The sequence below is a fragment of the Mobula birostris genome, chromosome 7, assembly GCF_030028105.1.
Source record: "Mobula birostris isolate sMobBir1 chromosome 7, sMobBir1.hap1, whole genome shotgun sequence".
Classification (NCBI taxonomy): Eukaryota; Metazoa; Chordata; class Chondrichthyes; order Myliobatiformes; family Myliobatidae; genus Mobula; species Mobula birostris.
The window spans coordinates 64,335,329-64,358,101 of record NC_092376.1 but is presented as its reverse complement, the minus strand read 5'-3'; the positions used below and the strand labels follow the sequence as shown (position 1 = coordinate 64,358,101).

Genomic DNA, 22,773 nt, shown 5'->3' with positions numbered 1-22,773 from the left:
CAGTGTGTTCTACGTACCTAGAACTGCATGTGTGTATATATGTAGACATTTCCCCTCCCCCTTTACGTACCTCCAATCACCTTAAAACTATCATAACACTAACACCCACACCCCTGCCAGAACTCAGCATGTTGGGCGGCATCTATGAAAAAGAGTCACTGTTGTGGATCGAAACTGTTCTTCAGGACTGAAAAGGAAAGGGGAAGATGCTAGAATAAAAAAGTAGGGGGGAAGAGGAAGGAGGCTAACTGGAAGGTGATAGGTGAAGCCAGGTGCTTGGGAAAGATCAAGGGCTGGAGAAGAAAACATCTGATAGGAGAGAAGAGTGGAGGAGGGGACCCAGTGGAAGTAATAGGCAGATATGAAGAAATGAAAGGTCAGTAGAGGGGTAGATTTCTTCAGCAGAAGAAGAAATCTATATTCATGCCATCAGGTTGGGGGGGGGGGTGGTACCCAGGTAGAATACAAGGTGTTGCTCCTCCACTGGTGTTGCACAAGAGACTATTGATTGATATGTCAGAACGGGAAATGGGAAACAGAAGTCCTGTGTTTGGCAGATGGAGTGAAGGTGCTCGACACAGAAATCCCCCAATTTATGCTGGGCCTCATCAATGCAGAGGAGGCCTCTACAGACACTAGATAACTCCAGCAGATTCACAGGTGAAGTGTTGCTTCATCTGGAAGGACTGTTTGGGGCCCTGAATGGAGGTGAGGGAGGAGGTGTAGGGCAGACGTGGCACTTGGGGAATAGCATTTTTACAGGAAACAGGGTGGAAAGAGGTAGTCAGGATAACCGTGGAAATCAGTAGGTCTAAAAAAGATGTCATTCGACAGTTTGTCTCTGGAGATGGAGGCAGAGAGATCAGGAAAGGGGAGGGAGGTGTCAGAGATGGACTAAGTGAATCTAAGGGCAGGGTGGAAGATGGTGGCAAAATTGATAAAATTGACTAGTTCACAATGCAGTTGTCACTGTAGTGGAGGAAGAGTTGCAGAGTTGAAGGCTTCGAACATAGGCTGTTCTACATAGCTGATGAAGAGACAGGCATAGCTGGGGCCCATGAGAATGCCCATGGCTACCCCCTGCATTTGGAGAAAGTGGGAGGAGCCAAAGGAAAAATTGTTCAGGGTGAGGGCCATTTCTGCCAGATAGAAGAGGGTGATGGTGGAGGGGATTGGTTGGTCTTATGAAATTATGTCCTGTTGTGTTAGCTATTGCCACCCTTGGGAAAAGATGCAGGTTGTCCACTCTATCTATGCCTCTTGCCATCTTGTACATCTCGATCAAGTCACCTCTCGTATTCCTTCACTCCAAGGGGAAAAGCCCGAGCTCAGTACACTTTTCCACATAAGGCATGTTCTCTAATCCAGACAATACCCTGGTAAATCTTTGATTCCTCTCTGAAGCTTCCACATCCATCCTATAATTTCCCTGGCTAATGAAGGCCAACATACCCTACACTTTCTTCATTACCCTATCAATTTGTGTAACAGCTTTGATGGACCTATGGAAATGGACCTTAATTTCTCTCCACTCCTCCTCACTGCTAAAGATTCTGCCATTAACCTTGTACTTTTCAAGTTCAATCTTACTAAGTGTGTCATATTGCACTTTTCTGGATTGAAATCCATCTGACACTTCTCAGACCAGCTCTGCATCCTATTAATGTCCTATTGTACCCTATGACAACTTTTTTACACTATCCACCAACCCTTCTAAGTTTCATGTCATTTGTAAACTTACCAAACCACTCTTCCATATTTTCATCCAAGTCACTGAAAAAAATCACAAAGAGCAGGGATCCCAGAATAGATCTCTGTGAAACAGCACTAGTCATGAACCTCCTGGGAGAATGCGCTCCATCTACAACCACCTTTGCCTATCGTGGGCAAGCCAATTCTGAATCCATGCAGCCAAGTTTTCTTGGATCTCATGCCTCCTGACATTTTGAAAGAGTTTACTGCAGCAACATGCACATGGGGAACCTTGACGAATGCCTTACTGAAGTCCATATACATCACATCTACTGCTCTTCATCCTTCAGTTTGTTTTGTCAGTTCCACGGACAGGTTGGTGATGCATTACCTCCCCTCATAAAGCTTTATTGGCTAACCCTAATCAGACTGTTTCTCCAAATGTTTGTAATTTCTGTCTCTAAGAATGCTTTTAGTAGTTTGCCCACCATTGATGTAAGCCTCACTGGTGTACAATTCATGTCATATCCCTACTGCCTTTCTAGAACAAAGGAATAACATTTGCCATCCTCCAACAGTCTTTTGGTACTACTCCTGCATCCAATGAGGACATAAAGGTAATCACCGAAGGCTTGATAATTTTATTTTCTTGCTTCCAGTAGTATCCTTGGGGAATATTCCATCCGGGTCCAGGATCTTATCTATCCTGGTGTTTTTTCAGAAGTTCTAGCACATCCTCTTTTTTTGTAATGTTAACATGTTTCAGTATATTAGTCTGTTCTATGCTGACCTCACATTTGTCAAGGTCCCTCTCACTGGTGACTATTGAAGGAAAGTATTAATAAAGGACCTCTCCTACATCTGACTCTAGGCACATGACTCCTCTTTTATCCCTAATCTGTCTTACCTTCACTCTAGTCATCCTCCTGTTCTTCACGCATGTGTAGACCTCCTTGGGGTTTCCTTAATCCTATTAACCAAAGCCTTATCATGTCCCCTTTTAGCTCTCCTAAGCCCCTCCTTAAGCTCCTTCCTGGCTACCTTTAGAGCTCTCAGGAGCTCTGTCTGGTCCTTGCTTCCTTCATTCTTCCTATTGACCAGATGTTCCACTTGTCAACCATATCATCATTTCCCTGCTTCAATGGGACAAACTTATCCAGAACCTCATGCAATTGCTCACTAAACAACTACATTTCCATTGTACTTTTCCCTGAGTCCATGTGGTCCCAATTTATGCTCCCAAGTTCCTACCACTCCCCTAATTGAAAACTTTTCCATACCATCTGCTCCTATCCCTCTTCGAGGTTATGGTAAAGGTCAGGGAGTTGTGGTCACTGCCTCCAAAATGCTCACCCACTGAGTGATTTATCACGTGACCAGCTTCATTGCCTAGTACCAAATCCAGTATGACCTCTCCTCTAACCTGCTTGTCCATGTTTTATGTTAGAAATGGTTCCAGGGCCCACCTAACAAATTTTGCCCCAGCCATGACAGCAACCCTGGACCTTTCCAGTATCAATCTGCTCCTGTGTTTTTGGCTATTTTAGGTGTTTATAGAGTACTGCCAACCCAATTATTGCCCCCTTCCTGTTTCTGGCTTCCACCCACACATTCAATGGGAAATCCCTCTATGCCAACTTCCTTTTCTGTGATACTATCCCTGATTAACAGTGCCACTCCTCTACCTCTTTTACAGGTTTCCCCCGCCATCCGAAGGTAGAGCGTTCCTATGAAACGCTTCGTAAGCCGAAATGTCGTAAAGCGAAGAAGCAATCACCATTTATTTACATGGGAAAATTTTGTGAGCGCTCGCAGACCCAAAAATAACATACCAAATCATGCCAAATAACACATAAAACCTAAAATAACAGTAACATATAGTAAAAGCAGGAATGATATGATAAGTACACAGCCTGTGTAAAGTAGAAATACTTTTCCACAATCATTTCTGAACTGTTTGCCGAAGCGAAAATCTCACGCAAGTGCTGTCGGCAGAAAATCTCACGCAAGTGCTGTTGGCAAGAGCACTGTCTCCAGTAACCTTTAACCTATGAAGCTGCCAAATCATACCAAATAACACGTAAAAATACACAGCCTATATAAAGTAGAAATAATGTATGTACAGTGTAGTATCACTTATGGGAATCGGGAAGACAGCGAGCCCACTGGTGATGGTGTGTCAGACTTGGAGTTTGGGTGGTGCAATGGCCCCCACCCTCTGGGCCGCTAAGCAACACATTGCCGCGAAGAATGCAGGGGTCCAGCGGTAGCCGGGAGGTACACAGCACATCTTTAAGAAAAAAGCCGAAACAAACATGCTAATTAATTAGGTGCCGCCTGTAATTGTCAGCCCAGATCAGTGCCGATTTCCGATTGTGTCGTCTCTGATCTGGGCCGACAATTACGTGTTGGCGGCACCTAATTAATTAGCGTGTTTATTTCGGCTTTTCTCTTAAAGATATGTTGTGTGCCTCCCGGCTACCTTTGTATTCTCTGCAAATTGGTATCTGTCCGTGGCTTGGGGGTTGGGGTGGTGGGACACTGGGGTGTCATCTCGTCGCCTGTTTCCATTAGCGCAGGCAGCTCATCTTCTATCTGTGCCCGCCTCGATGTCGAAGGTCGAGGTTCGTCATCTGCTGTGGCTGATGTGAAAGGCTTGCTTGACTGCTGAGCCTCGCGCATTTTTCTATCACACAGTTCTTTAATAAGGACTCAAACCATCCTGCAAATATCCCCTAAACTGATGTACCCTTTCAAAATTAAAGTCGTACTTTATCATTACTCATTCGGTTTCGATTGTTATCCTTTTTTCTTTCCAATTGCATCAGCTCTTGATCTATCAGATCTTGGTGATGGGATGCCAAAACCTCTTCAACATCATGTTCGTCAGCTTCCACAAGCCAAACTCACGTTGTCCTTACTTCATTCACCACGATCAAAAGGCTTAATTATGTCTAGTTTTACCATAAGTGTAACACCCTTACGAGCTCTTTCAGGCTTTTCCGATACCATAGAACTCATCTTGCAAACGGCTGCTCACGGGCACGTGCTAAAGCAAAGCAGTTCTGAATCCAGGGGAGGGCGGCTGCTCGGGGCGCACACTGCCTTTTATCGCGCACTGATTTTTTTGCGCGCTGATTTTTTATCGCGCGCTGAATTTTTATTTTCGTAATAGTGAAAACACCTTCTGAAAGGGAAAACGGTACTAATGCAGGTCTTTCATAACAGTGAGGTTTCATAAAGCAAACGTTCGAAAAGCGGGGGACACCTGTACTTCATTTCTTGTTTGTCCCTTTTGAAACATCTAACCTCAGGAACATCCAGTTGCCTCTCCTGCCTTGTGACAGTCATGTCTCCATTACGGCCACAACACGTAGTTCCATGTACTGATCCATCCTCTCAGCTTATCACTCTTGTGCCTGATATTTCTTGCATTAAATACATCCAATGACTGCATTTATGCTCTATCCACAGCCTATCCTTCGGCACCATCTCTCTAAATGTTGCATCTACCTTTACATCAGCTGTTCCATCCTCTGACCTATCATTCTTGTTCCTATCCTTCTGCCAAATTAGCGGCTCGAGCAAACCTGCCTGCAAGGACGTTGGTCATCCCTTGAGTTCAGGTGCAACCTATCCCTTTTGTACAAGCCACACCTTCCCCAGAAGAGATCCACAAATCTGAAACGCTGCGCCCTGCACCAGTTCCTCAGTCACATATTTATCTGCTGTCTCATCCTATTCTTACTCTCACTGGCACGTAGAACAGTTGGCAATCCAGAGATTCCTTGAGGCCCTGCTTTCTAGCTTCCTTTATTTATCAGGACCTCATTCCTTTTACTACCTGTAGCGGTTACTTGAAAATAAACCAAAGATGTTCAGAGATTAAACACAGGGCTGAAACAGTATGACACATTCCATATAATGAAATTCTAAAGTTCAAGAGAATGTTTGATCCTTTATTAAGAAATCGGCAAAGACAAACATTTTGTCGCAATAAAAAAACTAACGAAACTAAAACTAGCAATATAACAAAATAAGAAGTCTATGCGTTAGTGGTCAATGGGGGGAAAAAATCCCGTGACCCACTCCCTGGCTTTAAACAGATTAAATGAATTTAGACAAAGCGTGAATACATAACTATACTCCACTTGCTTCTACCACGTTCCAATCCACATGACAAATTACCCATAATAAACATGCAGCACAAAATATGATTCAGACAGAAAATATGGCTCCTACACCCCAAACCCTAATTAGTACACTACTATAATTACAACTACATACCACCAAAACAGAGACATGAAATTTATGGAAATGTCCTCTTGGATTTGATGTACGCTAACGTTAAGGATGCATACAGCTCCTCTCCCCTCCCCCCATTGGGAAGGTCAGATCACAACCTAGTACATCTAAAACCCTGCTATGTGCCTCTGGTGAAGAGTAAACCTGCAACCTCGGACAGTGAGAAAATGGTCAGAGGAGGCTTATGAGGCACTCCAGGGTTGTTTTGAGGTGACAGACTGGCAGGCACCCTGTGAGCCACATGGAGAGGATATTGATGGGCTCACAGAGTGCATCACTGATTACATCAACTTCTGTGTGGACTGCAGTGTTCCGACAAGAACTGTCCTTTGTTATTCAAATAACAAGCCATGGGTAACAAAGGACATTAAGGACATCCTGAATGCTAAAAAGAGGGTGTTTAGAGATGGAAATAGGGAGGAGCTGAGGGCAATGCAGAGGGACCTGAAAGCCAGGATCAGGAAGGCTAAAGACAGGTACAGGAGGAAGCTTGAGTGGAAACTCTAGCAGAACAACATGAGAGAGGTCTGGGGAGGTGGGGATGAGGACCATCACTGGGTTCCAGCAAACTAGCAACAGAGGAGCTGAAGGCAGTGTGGACAGGGCCAACGAACTTAACCTGTTCTTTAACAGATTTGACATTGTGGCCCCTGCCCATCCCCCACATGAGCCATCTGTTGTCGGCCCCCAACCAACACATATTCCACTCTTCCCCCTCCTACCCCTCTTCACAGCCCCCCACCCTGCTGTCATGACTATACCCCTTCCCCACACGAAACCACCATGGTGGGCTTCACAGCTGAACAAGTGAGAAGATAGCTGAAACATCCCAACCCAAGCAAGGCTGTAGGACCGGATGGTGTCAGTACCAGGGTGCTCAAAGCCTGTGCCCCTCAGCTATGTGGAGTACTTCGCCATGTATTCAGCCTGAGCCTGAGGCTCCAGAGGGTTCCTGTACTGTGGAAGACGTCCTGCCTCGTCCCTGTGCCGAAGACGCCACGGCCTCAATGACTACAGACCGGTGGCATTGACCTCCCACATCATGAGGACCCTAGAGAGACTTGTTCTGGAGCTGCTCCGGCCTATGGTCAGACCACACTTAGATCCCCTCCAATTCGCCTACCAGCCCCGACTAGGAGTTGAGGATGCCATTGTCTACCTGCTGAACCGTGTCTACGCCCACCTGGACAAGCCAGTGAGCACTGTGAGGGTCATGTTTTTTGACCTCTCCAGTGCGTTCAACACCATTCGCCCTGCTCTGCTGGGGGAGAAGCTGACAGCGATGCAGGTGGATGCTTCCCTGGTGTCATGGATTCTTGATTACCTGACTGGCAGACCACAGTATGTGTGCTTGCAACACTGTGTGTCCGACAGAGTGATTAGCAGCACTGGGGCTCCACAGGGGACTGTCTTATCTCCCTTTCTCTTCACCATTTACACCTCGGACTTCAACTACTGCACAGAGTCTTGTCATCTCCAGAAGTTTTCTGATGACTCTGCCATAGTTGGATGCATCAGCAAGAGAGATGAGGCTGAGTACAGGGCTATGGTAGGAAACTTTGTCACATGGCGTGAGCAGAATTATCTGCAGCTTAACGTGAAAAAGATTAAGGAGCTGGTGGTAGACCTGAGGAGAGCTAAGGTACTGGTGACCCCTGTTTCTATCCAGGGGGTCAGTGTGGACATGGTGGAGGATTGCAAATACCTGGGGATATGAGTTGACAATAAACTGGACTGGTCAAAGAACACTGAGGCTGTCTACAAGAAGGGTCAGAGCCGTCTCTATTTCCTGAGGAGACTGAGGTCCTTTAACATCTGCTGGACGATGCTGAGGATGTTCTACGAGTCTGTGGTGGCCAGTGCGATCATGTTTGCTGTTGTGTGCTGGGGCAGCAGGCTTGAGGATAGCAGACACCAACAAAATCAACAAACTCATTCGTAAGGCAAGTGATGTTGTGAGGATGGAACTGGACACTCTGACAGTGGTGTCTGAAAAGAAGATGCTGTCCAAGTTGCATGCCATCTTGGACAATGTCTCCCATCCACTACATAATGTACTGGGTGGGCACAGGAGTACATTCAGCCAGAGACTCATTCCACCGAGATGCCACAAAGAGTGTCATAGGAAGTCATTCCTGCCTGTGGCCATCAAACTTTACAACTCCTCCCTTGCAGGGTCAGACACCCTGAGCCAATAGGCTGGTCCTGGACTTATTTCCTGGCATAATTTACATATTGCTATTTAACTATTTATGGTTTTATCACTATTTATTATCTATGGTGCAACTGTAACAAAAACCAATTTCCCCTGGGATCAATAAAGTATGACTATGACCATTTCTTCTTTCTTCTAGTCAAGTTAGGTAACAGTCAAAAAAGCCAGAGTTTACTAGTTCCTGTAGAAGACAGATCTTGGTTGTAGGTCTGTTCAGACACCTGGTCTTGATGCACACCTACTGCACAAATCCTCTTCTTTCTGGAAAGACTTGAATGGCTCCTCCTGTAATCCATGAGTTTTGAGGTGCTGTGTCTTCAACTAAAAGCATAAGGTCTCATGGGAGGAAATTGCAGGTGTAGTAAATACTTCTTGAACCACCGTTTCCAAAACAAGTTGGACATATTTTGTACTTGCTTCCATTCACAACAACCATAGATATTTATCTTTTGGAACTCTGCTGGTGGTAAGGATTGTGAGGTCTTCTGAAGCAACATGCTTGGGTATGAGTGCATTCAAATCATTGGGGCGGAGGATGCTTTAGTAATTGGACGGCCATTGATAAAGGCCTCTACTTTACAAGGGACTGTGCGGAAGCCCTTTTTCATCAAGATTCTGTACCTTCATGGTGGAAATGAGGACCTTTCGAACAGACCTGATCAATCTCTGCCACGTTTCTCCATGATGTGAACCAGCCGTGGGGGTTAAAAATTCACTTAATTCCTTTCTGACGAAGTTCATTGCTGATCCGTGAATGATTCCCACTTCTCAATGACTTCTGTCAACTCGCGCTTAGCTCCAACATTGTTTGTCGCATTATCAGAACGCAGTTCACGGACCTGTCCTTGTCTTGTTATACAGCATCAAAGTGCATTCACAAAGGAATCTGTGTCTAAAGAAGATGCCACTTCAGTGCGAGCAGCTTGTATATCTAGGTGGGTAAATATGACCGCATACCTCTTCACTATACTCCTGCTCTTCACTTCAAAAGGTCCAAAGTAGTTCATTCGTGCACATGTAAATGGAGCTTCATCTGGGGAGACTCCGTCCAGAGGCAGATCTGCCATGCACTGGCATTCTGGAGCTGTGTGCAACCGTTGACAAACAACACACTTGGACAGGATTCTTACAGCTGTACTAGCTCTGGGAATCTAGTATTTTTGGCACAACTAGGATAATGTGGTCACGGCCACCATATCCCATTTCTTTATGTACATGCCTCAGAATGATGGCTGAGATATGAAGATCCTTTGCCAATAGGGTGTTTAGACTCTTCAGACACGGCTGCCTTATTTTAAGCTGTCCACCAAATCTCAAGAGACCATCTACAAGTACTGGATTGAGTTTGAAAATATGACTTTTCCTTTTCACACCTCCTCCCCTTTGCAAACTCAAGAATTCACCTGGAAATCTTTGGTAAAGCCCGATGATTTCCACTTCAGCCTTTCTGAGCTCTTCCACTGAGAGACCATCTCAGCCGATCTGACCTTTTGACTTTCTCAGTCTCTTGCTCCAAAGAATACCCTTGTTGTTCTTCATTCAAGTGAGGTTGAGCAAGAGTGATGCTCAGTTGTCTCCTTTTCTGACTAAGAGACAAGACCAGGTTTTTAAATGAGGAATCCAGGCTGCTGTCTTCTTCAAATGGGTCCAAATTGAGAAGTGATGGATTATATATATTTACGGTGTTCACTTCCTCTTCAATCTGCATGGCATTCATAGTAACACTCTTGACTTCTGGATCATCTAGAACAAACGGGATTCACAGGCCATTCCCTCTTGACGACTATACCCACTGGTACAGATGAAGTGCAATGTTGTATTAATATGATTGTTAATTCATTTTGCTTCCACATAATATCCATAATGCTAATCTGACATCTGTTGTCTGAAACAAGAGTGTTTCACTGCTCTAAGTTAATGCCCCCATGATCTCTTTCAGCTGTTAGATATGACATGCAGTGGGTTCGGAGTGCCTCCTTGGTGAAGGCTGAGAGTAAACACTGTGCCCTACCTCTTGGGTGTCTAACTCATCTTTCAAAGACACTTGAGGAACAAATGAATCAACATTAACATTGCGTGTGGTTTTTCTGTGTCTATCAATATTGGAACTCGTACCATAAGACTGTCCTGCTGGAGCACGTTTAACACTCACCTCACTTGAAGTTTTTTAACTTTGCCCACTTGTGTGGCAATTTTTTCCTGCAACTTAAGCTGCTCCTTCCTTCTCTGTAGTTGTTCCTCTTGCTCTTCCAGAGCATGTTTGTCCTTCATTAATTGTTGCCTTGTTACCAATGCAGCTGAAGCAGCCTCCTTTTTAATGTATGTAGAGGAGGTATAAGATACAGAAGATGCTCTGCCTGCAGCAGAACTTGGAGCACAGACATTTGACACACTGTTGCTTGGTTTTACGTCATCCTGTATATTCTGTGCGTAGTCAAAACATGCCCTGGAATTTGAGAAACATATTCATCTGTTTCAACAACATGACCTTCAATATGACATATTTGGTTCAACCACTGTTTAACATCCACTATGAATGCACTACTAACTCATCCAATGTTTGAAAAACATTCATTATGTTTACCTCGCTCAACCTCAGGAAGTAGTGACAACAGCATGTGATGTTGCTTAGCAACAGCTTCATGGAGACTAGTCCGAGGATAAGATTGCACTTGTAAAGTATTTTCCTTATTTCCCATAAAATCCTTAATTGATGGTATTAAACCTTTAATTTTGTTTATATTTGTTCTATACTATTGAAGACGTTTGATTCTGCCTGCTAAAACCTTTGAAGTAAGTTTAATTTCTCCTTTGACAGTCCTGATATGAGGGTCATTGACATCATTTCTATGCTTTGGTTATTTTCTCCTTATTGTGCCACTCACTATTAACTCTTTATTTGCCCACAGCACTGATGATATTCCAGGTCAATAAATGTAGTCAACAAACAAACTGCCCACGCATCCACAGCACTTAAACCAGACCAAACAAAACAGCCTTCGAATTTAAACATTGGCAACTGGAGTATTTCAGCACTTCAGTAAAACAAAGCGACGAACCCTCGGGCAAACATCAAACGATCGAGTAACGGTCCTTGATAGACAGGCAGTGCTGACCATTCAAAGCTGTGTTCAAACCACAAATGCACAGCATGGATCAACAAAAAGGTCGTTACTTGCCGCAAGCTGCTCTGGCGTCTCGATATTGCCATTCCAATTTTGCCAACAGGTCTGTGGCAATTCTTAGCCGTAGACTGCTGTTCATTTGGTATAACTTTTTTTCTGTTGACAAAATGTACCAATTACTTGGGGAAAAAAAAACCCTGCTAAACCACTCAGACTAAACAGGGGGTGGATATTGTGTGATACACTCCAAATAACAAAGTTCCAAATTTTGAAACTGTACGTTTGATCCTTTATGAAGAAACCAGCAAAATCAAACAACCTTGTAGCTATTTTAAAGAAAAAAAATCTAATGAAACTAGCGCTATAATGAAATAAGTGGTCTGGTAATGACATAATGGTCTAAGTGTTGATGTTAGCATCAACAAAAAGAAATCACCCATGGCCCACTCCTAGTTCTAACCAGAATAAACTAAACTACGTAACTATACTCATTCCACCCATGTGACAGATTACTCATAAAAAGCACGCGGCACAATACAATACCGACAGGAAATAAATACATGGCTCCTACGTTACCTATGTTATTGGTACCAATGTGTGCCAAGGGCTTCTGGCTGCTCACCTTCCTCTGTGGACCCAATCAGAGATGTCCGTGACCCTGGCAACATGCCATCTGAAAGTCTCATTGAAACCTACAAAATAGTGAGAGCCCCAGACAGTGCGGACATGGAGAGTACCTTTCAAGTAGAGGAGGAGGAATTTTTTTTAGCCAGAGGGTGGTGAATGTGTGAAAATTATTGACATAGTTGGTTGTGGAGGCCAAGTTATTGGGTATATTTAAAGCAGAGGTTGATAGGCTTTATTAGTAGGGGTGCCTAAGGTTATGGGGAGAATGCGGGCAAATGGGGTTGAGAGGGAAAATAAATCAGACATATAACTGAATGGCTGAGAAGATTCAGTAGGCTGAATGGCTAATACTCCTCCTATGTCTTATGGTGTTACGAATGTCGATAATGTAGAGGTATCCAAGAAAGACTAGTTTATCAATTAGACAATTCTGAAATTAGTTTGTAACAAAAGTCACTTTGCACTATATAGTATTTAATTGGTTGACCAGGAATTGAAAATGGAATTGATAACTAATTGATATTTAGTTCACAGTTCGAAGTAATTATCAAGTTAGAGTATGGTCAAAAGTAAAAAAGAAATCGCTGATTAGAAAATGTTTTAATGGTAGCTTTGTGTTAAGTCAATCAGTCCCACTGAACATAAGTTTTACACCTTGCAAATTGAATGTATTTCATTTTACAGTACATTAAGTTACCTACTCTCTTGGGAGAAAGGAGAAAATATCTGAGGGAGGTTCATTAGAACATCACATTAAAAACTAGAAGCAGGAGTACATGATGTGGTCTCTTGAGAGTGCTGTGTGATTCAATGAGATCATAGCATATTGAATCTTTAATTCACTATTCTACCTGGACCCTAGTAGCCTTGATTACCCAAAACAGAGTATATTGCTTCCTTGTCCTTGTTCAGCCTCCACTGCTGAGGTAGAGAATTCTAAAGATCTCCAATTCTGAGTGAAGAATTATTTTCTCATCTCTATAGTAATTTGCTAGTCCCTTTATCATGAAATTATCCCAACTAGTTTTAGATAACTCTAATAGAGGTAACATCCCCTCAATATTTACCCCTATGATGTCTCCTTTTGGATTCTTGTATCTTTCAGTAAAAGCACCTTTCCTTGTTAGCTCCAGAGACAGAGGAATATTTAATATTATCCATGAACAAGGTTTGATGTGGCTTCCTTGGGTAGAAATGAGAAGTACCAGAAGTGGGAGTCAGCTATGGAAATGGTGGTGTACAAGCTTCTAATAATAACCCAAGACATTTCAAAAATATATACACACATATACTATAGAGGCATGAAAGAGAAGCTGGCCAAAGTCGAGTGGAAAGGGCACCAGCAGGCATGATAGCAGAGCAGCAATGGCTGGAGCTTCTGGGAGTAATTAAGAAAATGCAGAATAGATACATCCCAAAGATGAAGTATTCTAAAGGGAGGATGAGGCAACTGTGGCTGACAAGGGAAATCAAAGACAGCATAAAAGCAAAAGAGAAGGCATGCAATATATCAATTACTGGGAAGCTAAAGGATTAGGAAGACTTTAAAAATGAACAAAAGGCAGCTTTAAAAAGCCATATGGAGAGAAATGAAATATGGAGGTGAACTGGCCAATAATATGAAAGAGGGTACCAAAGGTTTTTCAGACATATGAAGAGTAGAAGAGAGCTGAGAGTGGATATTGGACCACTGGAAAATTATGCTGGAGAGATAGTAATGGCAGACGAAGAAATGGCAGGTGAAATGAATAAATATTTTGTTTCAGTCTTCACTGTGGAAGACACCAACAGCATGCCAGGGTTTTGAGAGTGACAGGGGAAGAAGTGAGTGTAGTTGCTATTACTAAGAAGATGATGCTTAGGAAGCTGAAAAGTCTGAAGGTAATTAAGTCACCTGGACCAGATTGATTATACCCAGGGTTCTAGGGAGGTAGCTGAAGGCATCTACCATTTAATGGTAGCTGGAGACATTAATAATGATCTTTCAAGAATCACTAGATTCTGGAATGGTTCTTGATGACATGAAAACTGCAAATGTCACTCCACTCTTCAAGAAGGGAGTGAGACAGAAGAAAGGAAATTATAGACCTGTTAGCTGGACTTCAATGGTTGGGAAGATGTTGGAGTCCATTATTAAGGATAAGCTTTCAGGGTACGCGGAGCCACGTGACAAAATAGGCTAAAGTCAGCATAGTTTCTTGAAAAAGGAAATCTTGACTGACAAATCTATTGGAACTCTTTGAGAAAATAACAGGCAGGATAGACAAAGGGGAGTCACTGCGTGTTGTTCATTTAGTTATCAGAAGGTCTTTGACAAGGTGCTGCACATGAAGCTACTAACAAGATGGGAGTTCATGGTATTACAGGAACAATACTATGGTCCTATTGTCTTTATATAATAGAGTGATTGAGAAGTAAAGCACAGAAACCTGTCCTTTGGCCCATCTAGTTCATGCTGAAAACTATTTAAACTGCCTACTTCCAACAACCTGCACCTGGACCATAGTCCTCCATACCCCTACCATCCATATACCTCGCCAAACTTACCTTAAATTTTGAAATCGAGCTCACATGGACCACTTGTGCTGGCTGCTCATTCCACACTCTCACAACCCTCTGAGTGAAGAAGTTCCCCCTCATGTTCCCTTAAACTTCTCACCTTTCACCCTTAAACTATGACCTCTGGTTCTAGTTCCATCCAACATCAGTGGAAAAAGCCTGCATGCATTTATCCTACCTATACCCCTCATAATTTTGTATATCTCTATCAAATCTTCTCAATCTTCTCGATTCTAAAGAATACAGCCCTAACCTACATAATGTGACCTAGCCCATGTCAAATTAGTGCTTTGAAATTAATTGGATTTTTTTGAATAATTCAAATTTTTGTTATTTATTCTTATTTTACAAAGCAGCACAGCATATCACAGAGCAGATACAGTACAGCATATTTACACAGCCATCTCATGACAGGAAAACAAATAAAACTTTGAGACAGAAAGAAGATCTAATTTAAGTTTAAATTAACATACAACCATATTAACATACATCTCGCACTTTCCTCTCACTGTTAATTCTTCCCAACATGTGTTCATATGATGAAATCTTAATCATTTCCTAAGTCCATTCCTTCATAGTGGGACATCTGGGTTTTTTCTAGTTTTGCAATATAATTCTTGCAACTGTGATGAGATCCACCTTTAAAATAGTGAACTTGTCATTGTTTACATTAGGTATCATTGCCCTATCACCCAAGAGACAAAGCCGTGGACACAAGGGCAATGTGGAACCCGACCAATTCCCCAACAGATCAAGAACTTTATACCAAAATGGACGTACTATGGAACACTCCCAATTCATGTGAAAATATGTGTCCACCTCATTTTTACATTTGCAGCATAAATTATTATCAACAATCCCCATTTTGTAGAGTCTAGTTGGTGTCCAATAATATCTGTGTACTATCTTATACTGAATAAATTTCCCTCTCGCTTCCCTAATATGTCTACCAACATTTGATAAAATATTTGACCACTCATTATCTTCAATATCGCTTCCAAGATCCTTCTGCCATACTGCTTTGAGATTGTTACACGATTCACCCACAGAGTGCTTGAACATTTTATAAAACACTGATGCTGTATGAACTTCCTGTGGTAATGTAAAGTATTCAGTTAAAGAGTTACTTTGTGGGTCACCATTCTTAAATATGCTACTAATGCAATGTAAATACAAACGTACATCCAAAAATTCCCTTTATTGGCAAAGTTACATTTACTCTGCAAATCCACATATGACATAAAAATCCCATTCTCATAGGGATCACCTACTGTATTTACACCTTTAATCTTCCATTCTTTCCAGTACACCGTTCTTTTCCCAATGCATATCTGGGGGTTATTCCAGAGCGACGAGTATAACTGGTTTAAATGTGACATTATACAGGCTTTATGAATTGTACTTCACACACTCCTTGAGTAAAATAGTATAGGGTTTAGATTAGTCTTGTTTTCCACATGTTGTGAGAGGATGTTAAGGGGAGAATGTGGTGCAGCCAGGCTCCATTCTACAATTACCCAATCTAAATCAGCATCAGCCCTGTCCCAATGTTTAACTAACTTGGTCATTTCAAAGGATAATTCATATGCCCTAACGTCTGGTAGACTGAGTCCACCCATGTCCCCTGGACATACACATCTTACTCATTTTAATTCTGGGCTGCTTATCCCTTAGAAAATCACTGATAATTTTGTTGTATTGCTTGTAGATCAAATCTGATATATTTAAAGGAAGTATCATAGAAAGATAGTTAAACTGGGGTGCTATGACCATTTTAACTACATTGATTTTATCCCAGAGTGACGGTTGTAATGCCCCCCACTTATCCAGATTTGAATTTAATGGTAAGACTTTTGGCAGCATGGAGGGTCAGAGGGATCTTGGGGTCAGAGTCCATAGAAGGTTGACTCTGTGATTAAGAAGGCAAACAGTGCATTGGGCTTCATCAATTGTGGAATTGAGTTTAAGAGCTGAGAGATAATGCTGCAGCTATATAGGACCCTGTTCAGACCACACTTAGAGTACTGTGCTCAGTTCTGGTCACCTCACTACAGGAAGGATGTGGAAACTATAGAAAAGGTGCAGAGGAGTTTTACAAGGATGTTGCCTGGATTGGGGAGCATGCCTTATGAGAATAGGTTGAGTGAACTTGGCCTTTTCTCCTTGGAGCGATGGAGGATGAGAGGTGACCTGTTAAAGGTGTATAAGATGATGAGAGGCATTGATCGTGTGGATAGTCAGAGTCTTTTTGTCAGGGCTGAAATGGCTAGTACAAGAGGGCACAGTTTTAAGGTGCGTGGAAGTAGGTACAGAGGAGATGTCAGGAGTATGTTTTTTTTCTATGCAGAGAGTGGTGAGTGCATGGAATGTGCTGCCGGCGACTGTGGTGGAGGCAGATACAACAGGGTCTTTTAAGAGGCTCCTGGATAGGTACATGGAACTTAGAAAAATAGAGGGCTATGAGTAACCCTAATTCTTGTCTTGTATCTAACCTAATTCACCACAAAGAATTAGTGTTTTCTTCCTAAAGTAGTATGTAATTGATCACCATAGAAAAAGATTTAATATATGAGGAGTGTTTGGCTTTGGGCCTGTCCTCTGTGGAGTTCAGAAGGATATGGAGGGATCTCATTGAAACATACTGAATACTGATAGGCCTGGATAGAGTTGATGTGGAGAGGATTTTTCCATTAGTACAGGAATCTATGATCCAAGGGCACAGCTTCAGTAAAGGGATATGCCTTTAAAACTAACACGAGTATTTTGTTTAGCCAGAGGGTGGCAAATCTGTGGAATTTCTTTTTGCCACAGAGGGCTGTAGAGGCCAAATCATTGTGTGTGTTTAAGGCAGAGATAGGTCTTTATTTGATAGGGAGTTGAGGGTTGCAGGGAGAGTGTTGTGGAGGAAAAAAAAATTACCGTTATTAAATGGTGGGAGAAGCCTTGATGCGTGGAATGGCCAAATCCTGCTCCTGTATTGTATAGCCTAATTATCCTATGCTGTCAAAAGTCTAGCCCATAACTTCAGTAATAAATAATTTCCCGAATGCATCTTCAATTTTGATACTCGCTTTTCTTTATCAGAAAATCAGCAAAACTTTTAATGGAAAATACAAATCCATTATTTGAGTTGTTTACTAGGTAAAAGGAGATCTGGGAAGGGAAGTTTCATAGCTGGGGATTAATTGAAGATGGTGTGTTCCTCTATCAGCTATTGGAAAATAGTCAGGACAGAGAATGCTAATCACATAGAATGTTGTTTGTAACTTTGCTTGTTTTTTTTGGTAACCATGCTGATCACAAGACTATGGTATGCTTCATTTCATAGATTACATTCTTTTGATAATCTGAAAGCAAACCTTACAAAATAGGACAAAGGACTTTATCGCATAATTTAGGTCTTTTTTGAAAGATACAAAGCCTACGCCAATTTAATTTGTTTTCTAGTTGTTCTAAATCATTGCTATCAATTTGACATTCCAGGTGTCCACTGACTGATGGGTTAAAGTAATCCTGCCTCATCTTTTTGTATAAAGAGATAGACAAAATATCACCCAATACTATTTTGTATGTCTACTGCCAACGAGGATGCTATGTTGAATGCATTTGTGCAATCCTAATCTCCTTTCTAAAGGCATGGGCCTGTAAGACAAATGATTTATAAATGTGGCAGTCTCAGAGAGAGCAGCTAAGAAAATGTAATAAAAAATACCCCTTTGGAATTTGTGCCTTGGACATGTTGATGAGAAAGCCACTGGGTTAGAAATTCTACTGTGTATCACCCTGTTTTTTTTTCCATATCACTATAGCTGAGAATGAATAGCTAAAAATGTTCTCCATGCATGCATACTCCACTTTGGTAATTTGTCACATGGTCTTTTGTGTTTATGGTAAGCTTGTGCACCGAGGTCCCAAGGCATGTAGCAGTGATGTAATTTGTTGTGCAATGCCTGATTGATGTTGCTGCTCCAATATTTGAGCAGAGGCATGGGTTTAGGAATATTTGAATCCAGCAGCAAATTTTATCTGGAGATTAAAGGCTTGTTCTAATGCAAGTGTAAATATATCTATGTGTATATTTATTGAGCTGCTGTCAGATATTTGATCACTAGAAAATATTTTGTAATTTACGTAGTTTCATGACGGTGGTAATGTTTTCCATCTTCTGTGTACACATTTCTAATGGAACTATGACATGTTCCATTATTCATCTACCAATCTAATAAGTATTATCTGAAGCGTCCCAGCTCATTGAGGCATTGGTTTTGACTAAGAAACATCCTTTCAGAATCTCCACCATTTTGGGAGATTGAATTGCAAAATTTGCTTTTGTACAGAACTTTGGTTTGTGCATGATTTTTATGAACCAAGTTTAAAAAGACGAAATTAGTACAAAAAGAATTGGCAAGTAGAACTGAAGTGTACTGTGAAGTGAGTTGAACAGACGATTCTTCAGGGACTTAAAACATGCAGCCTACCAGTCAGATGGAAATTCTTCACTGCCCTACACTAAGGTTAATTGGCTGATCCTTGATAGAGTTATTCTCAACAAATTAACTTTAGTTTTTGGGCATAGATGGTGAAAATGTGAGAGTTATGAATACTCTGTTTCATGTCAAGCAAAATCTGTAGCTTTGGTTCTTTTTTTTAATCAAACTGTCTTCTGCTTGTTGCCAGATGCGGATCATTTTGACTGTAATGAAAACTATCTTAGATTTTTATTTTTAAGAAATGTATTATGATTGAAAAGCTTAAACGTGTCATTGTGGAATATTTTGGTCAAACCTAACAGGCTTGGATTTTGTTAATGCATGGAATTCTTTATTAGACAGTTTAAGCTTTTTCTTCTCTTCAATTTAAAAAAAAATGTGCTTCATGAGTGTTGGGGCCATGCTTGGGTAGTGAGCATTTTTTTCTTCAGCGTTCCAGCATTTTATGTTTTGACACTGACAATTTTCCTCATTTTTGACCATCACCCCCACTCTTCTTCACATGCGCTCACAGTTAGGAATACAACGCCTGGCCTCTGCAAAAATTAAATGAGCACAGTAAAACTAATTCCAAGCAAAATGTGTAGGGATTTTAAAATACCAGGATAGCTATGAGAATGATTATTTCAAAGTAGAATAGGGATTTTAAAATATCAGGATAGCTATGAGAATGATTATTTCAAAGTAGAATAAAGGAATAACAAATTTAGACAGTCTGTTCTGGTGTATTCTTGTTGGTATAAATCCTATTTCCATAGTAATGTACAAAATTATAAAGGAAAGGAGAATTCAGCTCACATGATATTCATTCTGATACAATTGTATGAAGAAAGCTTGTGCTGATTTTTGTTCCTGATCTATAGAAGCCAAATCTTCACTAGCAGTCATTCAGGTTTGGACCAGCATTTATAAAGAACCAAAAATATTCAAGAAACTTGTTAAGACATTTTTCTGGTAGAGATTTCTTTCATAATGTTGACAAAATCCTGCTTTATTTATTTATTTTTTGAGGGTAAACTTCCAGGCAAACTGATGCAATTCATCTGAAACTCTTGCTTACATTGTGTTTTCTGCACAAGAATCCTGTTCACTCCTCCTGATCTGCAATAGCACTTAGTCTTCCGCTTAATTATCCTGGTGATTCAAACTCAACACAACCCCACTTTTTCTTTGCTATCAATGCTCATCATGGGCACTCTTTCTCCAACACTAGCAGCTTCCCCTCTTCTATATTCTGAAATTCCTTTTTATAACCTTCATTATCCTCTCATCTTTAACTTGTCTTTAGTGACCCTAATATCTTGTCATCCGTTCTTGTCTGATTATGCCTCTGAATTGTCTTTAGATATTTATTCAATTTTGAAGGCATTGTATAATTGTAACTTTGTTATAACATGTAGGTAGGGCATTGATTTAAGGTTTTGTGTTGCTGGTTGAGAATGACCTGCTAGAAAAATCAATGTCTCAGAAGCTGAAACACTGGCTATACTAATTGTATATCTGCACATACTTTTGTTTTTGAATGAAATTCTTATGCTGGTGTAGTCAGGCTTGTAGTGTGTGAAATTGTTAAATCAGTATTGCCATCCTGCTGAAGTATACACGTGTAGACCTGTAATTCCCAATCAGGCAAAATTAATTTGGGAATCTTTATTAGCCACAACATGTTTGGTTGTAAGGATGGTAGAAAACAGACAAGAAGAAAACTGCATTCAAGTAAAATGATAATATGGTCTGAAAACAGGAAAATCAACAAGTAAGGGGAGATTCCTGTTGTATTTGCCACGCAGGAGGAAATTGAATTGGCTTCCTGCTTTGAACAACTAAACTAGTATGAGAGCCAAATCTGATAGGGGATAGTAATTTGTTGGGGTATAATCAACTTGTATAAACCTTTCAGTTTTGTGTTGCATGGGTTAGAGTACAAAGACATGCAAGTTGTTCATGGAAAGCTCATTGATCTCCTGTTTTCTGTACCTCAGCTCCAGATTTGGGATACCGCTGGACAAGAGAGGTTTCGATCCATCACTCAGAGCTATTACCGCAGTGCAAATGCCTTAATATTGACCTATGATATTACCTGTGAAGAGTCTTTCCGTTGCCTTCCTGAATGGTTGAGGGAGATTGAGCAGTATGCTAGCAATAAAGTCACCACTGTTTTGGTTGGTAAGTAGAAACTAGTGCTTGAAGTATAAAATTTTTGAGGTAAAAAGTGAGCCTTGTTTCTGTTCTCGAAGTGTGGGTAAAGCTGTGTTCATTAACTCTTTTAGTGTTGAAGTAGTTTTGCCAAAAACTTGGGCTTGATCTTCGGTAGGGAATTCCACAACATGGTGACGTACCGTGTATCTTGGATTCCCACAGAATTGTGTTGTTAGTGCTGGAAATCTCAGGTGAGAAACATAGAAACATAGAAAATAGGTGCAGGAGTAGGCCATTCGGCCCTTCGAGCCTGCAACGCCATTTATTATGATCATGGCTGATCATCCAACTCAGAACATCGCCCCAGCCTTCCCTCCATACCCCCTGACCCCTGTAGCCACAAGGGCCATATCTAACTCCCTCTTAAATATAGCCAATGAACTGGCCTCAACTGTTTCCTGTGGCAGAGAATTCCACAGATTCACCACTCTGTGTGAAGAAGTTTTTCCTAATCTCGGTCCTAAAAGGCTTCCCCTCTATCCTCAAACTGTGACCCCTCGTTCTGGACTTCCCCAACATCGGGAACAATCTTCCTGCATCTAGCCTGTCCAATCCCTTTAGGATCTTATACGTTTCAATCAGATCCCCCCTCAATCTTCTAAATTCCAACGAGTACAAGCCCAGTTCATCCAGTCTTTCTTCATATGAAAGTCCTGCAATCCCAGGAATCAATCTGGTGAACCTTCTTTGTACTCCCTCTACGGCAAGGATGTCTTTCCTCAGATTAGGGGACCAAAACTGCACACAATACTCCAGGTGTGGTCTCACCAAGGCCTTGTACAACTGCAGTAGTACCTCCCTGCTCCTGTACTCGAATCCTCTTTTCTGATGAAGTGAATTGCTCAGGAGCCACTTGAATATCACATAGGCGATTCAAAGTGCATAGGTTTTGGTTAAGTTGTACTGAGTCCAAAAGAATGACAGTTGATTTGTTGTACACATCTTTCTAAGATATCATGGCAGGGTAGACCAACAGAGGCAGTTTCCAATAGAAACAGGGCATAGTCTCTGGAATTTAGAACTGAAATGCAGAGAGATATCTTAATGCTGTGTTGTAGATCTTCAGAATTCCTACCTCCAGAAGGCTGTCATGCTTTCACTCAGCATATTCTGGGTGGGATTGGCAAGGAAGAATTATTGAATATGATCTTAGAGGGAGCAGGATCAAATGATCTATTCCCACTTCTACTTAATATGCTCTTGCATACATTGATAATTGACCACATTAATTACATGCATATTTCATGGTGGAGAGGTTTTTGAATAGCGAGGATTTGCCAAGGATTGGACTATATTGTAAGAGTACCCTTCTATTTGAGTCCTGTGTTGACGTAGCTGTTCTAGTTCAGTTTCTGATCGTTGGTGACACGGTATCATTAAAATAAAAGCATTTTTTTCCTAAAAGTCCAGTTTAAAACTTTGGTGCTTGACTAGCAGATTTTCCAGTATGTGGAATCTGATGATTAACTCTGGGGTACCTCAGATGTGTACTTGGCCCACTACTGTCCTCTCTACACCCGTGACTGTGTGGCTAGACACAGCTGAAATGCCATTTATAAAT

At 41.5% G+C, this 22,773-nt stretch overlaps 1 protein-coding gene across 2 annotated transcripts in view; it reads left to right on the top strand.

Moving 5' to 3' along the window:
- The window catches only part of rab30 (RAB30, member RAS oncogene family), a 70,805-nt gene that overhangs the window by 40,989 nt on the left and 7,043 nt on the right, over positions 1-22,773 (top strand). For both annotated transcript variants that reach the window (XM_072263302.1, XM_072263304.1), the window contains one exon: positions 20,996-21,179. In XM_072263302.1, the coding sequence (XP_072119403.1) occupies positions 20,996-21,179 (184 nt within the window). The remainder of the gene's footprint in view (positions 1-20,995; positions 21,180-22,773) is intronic.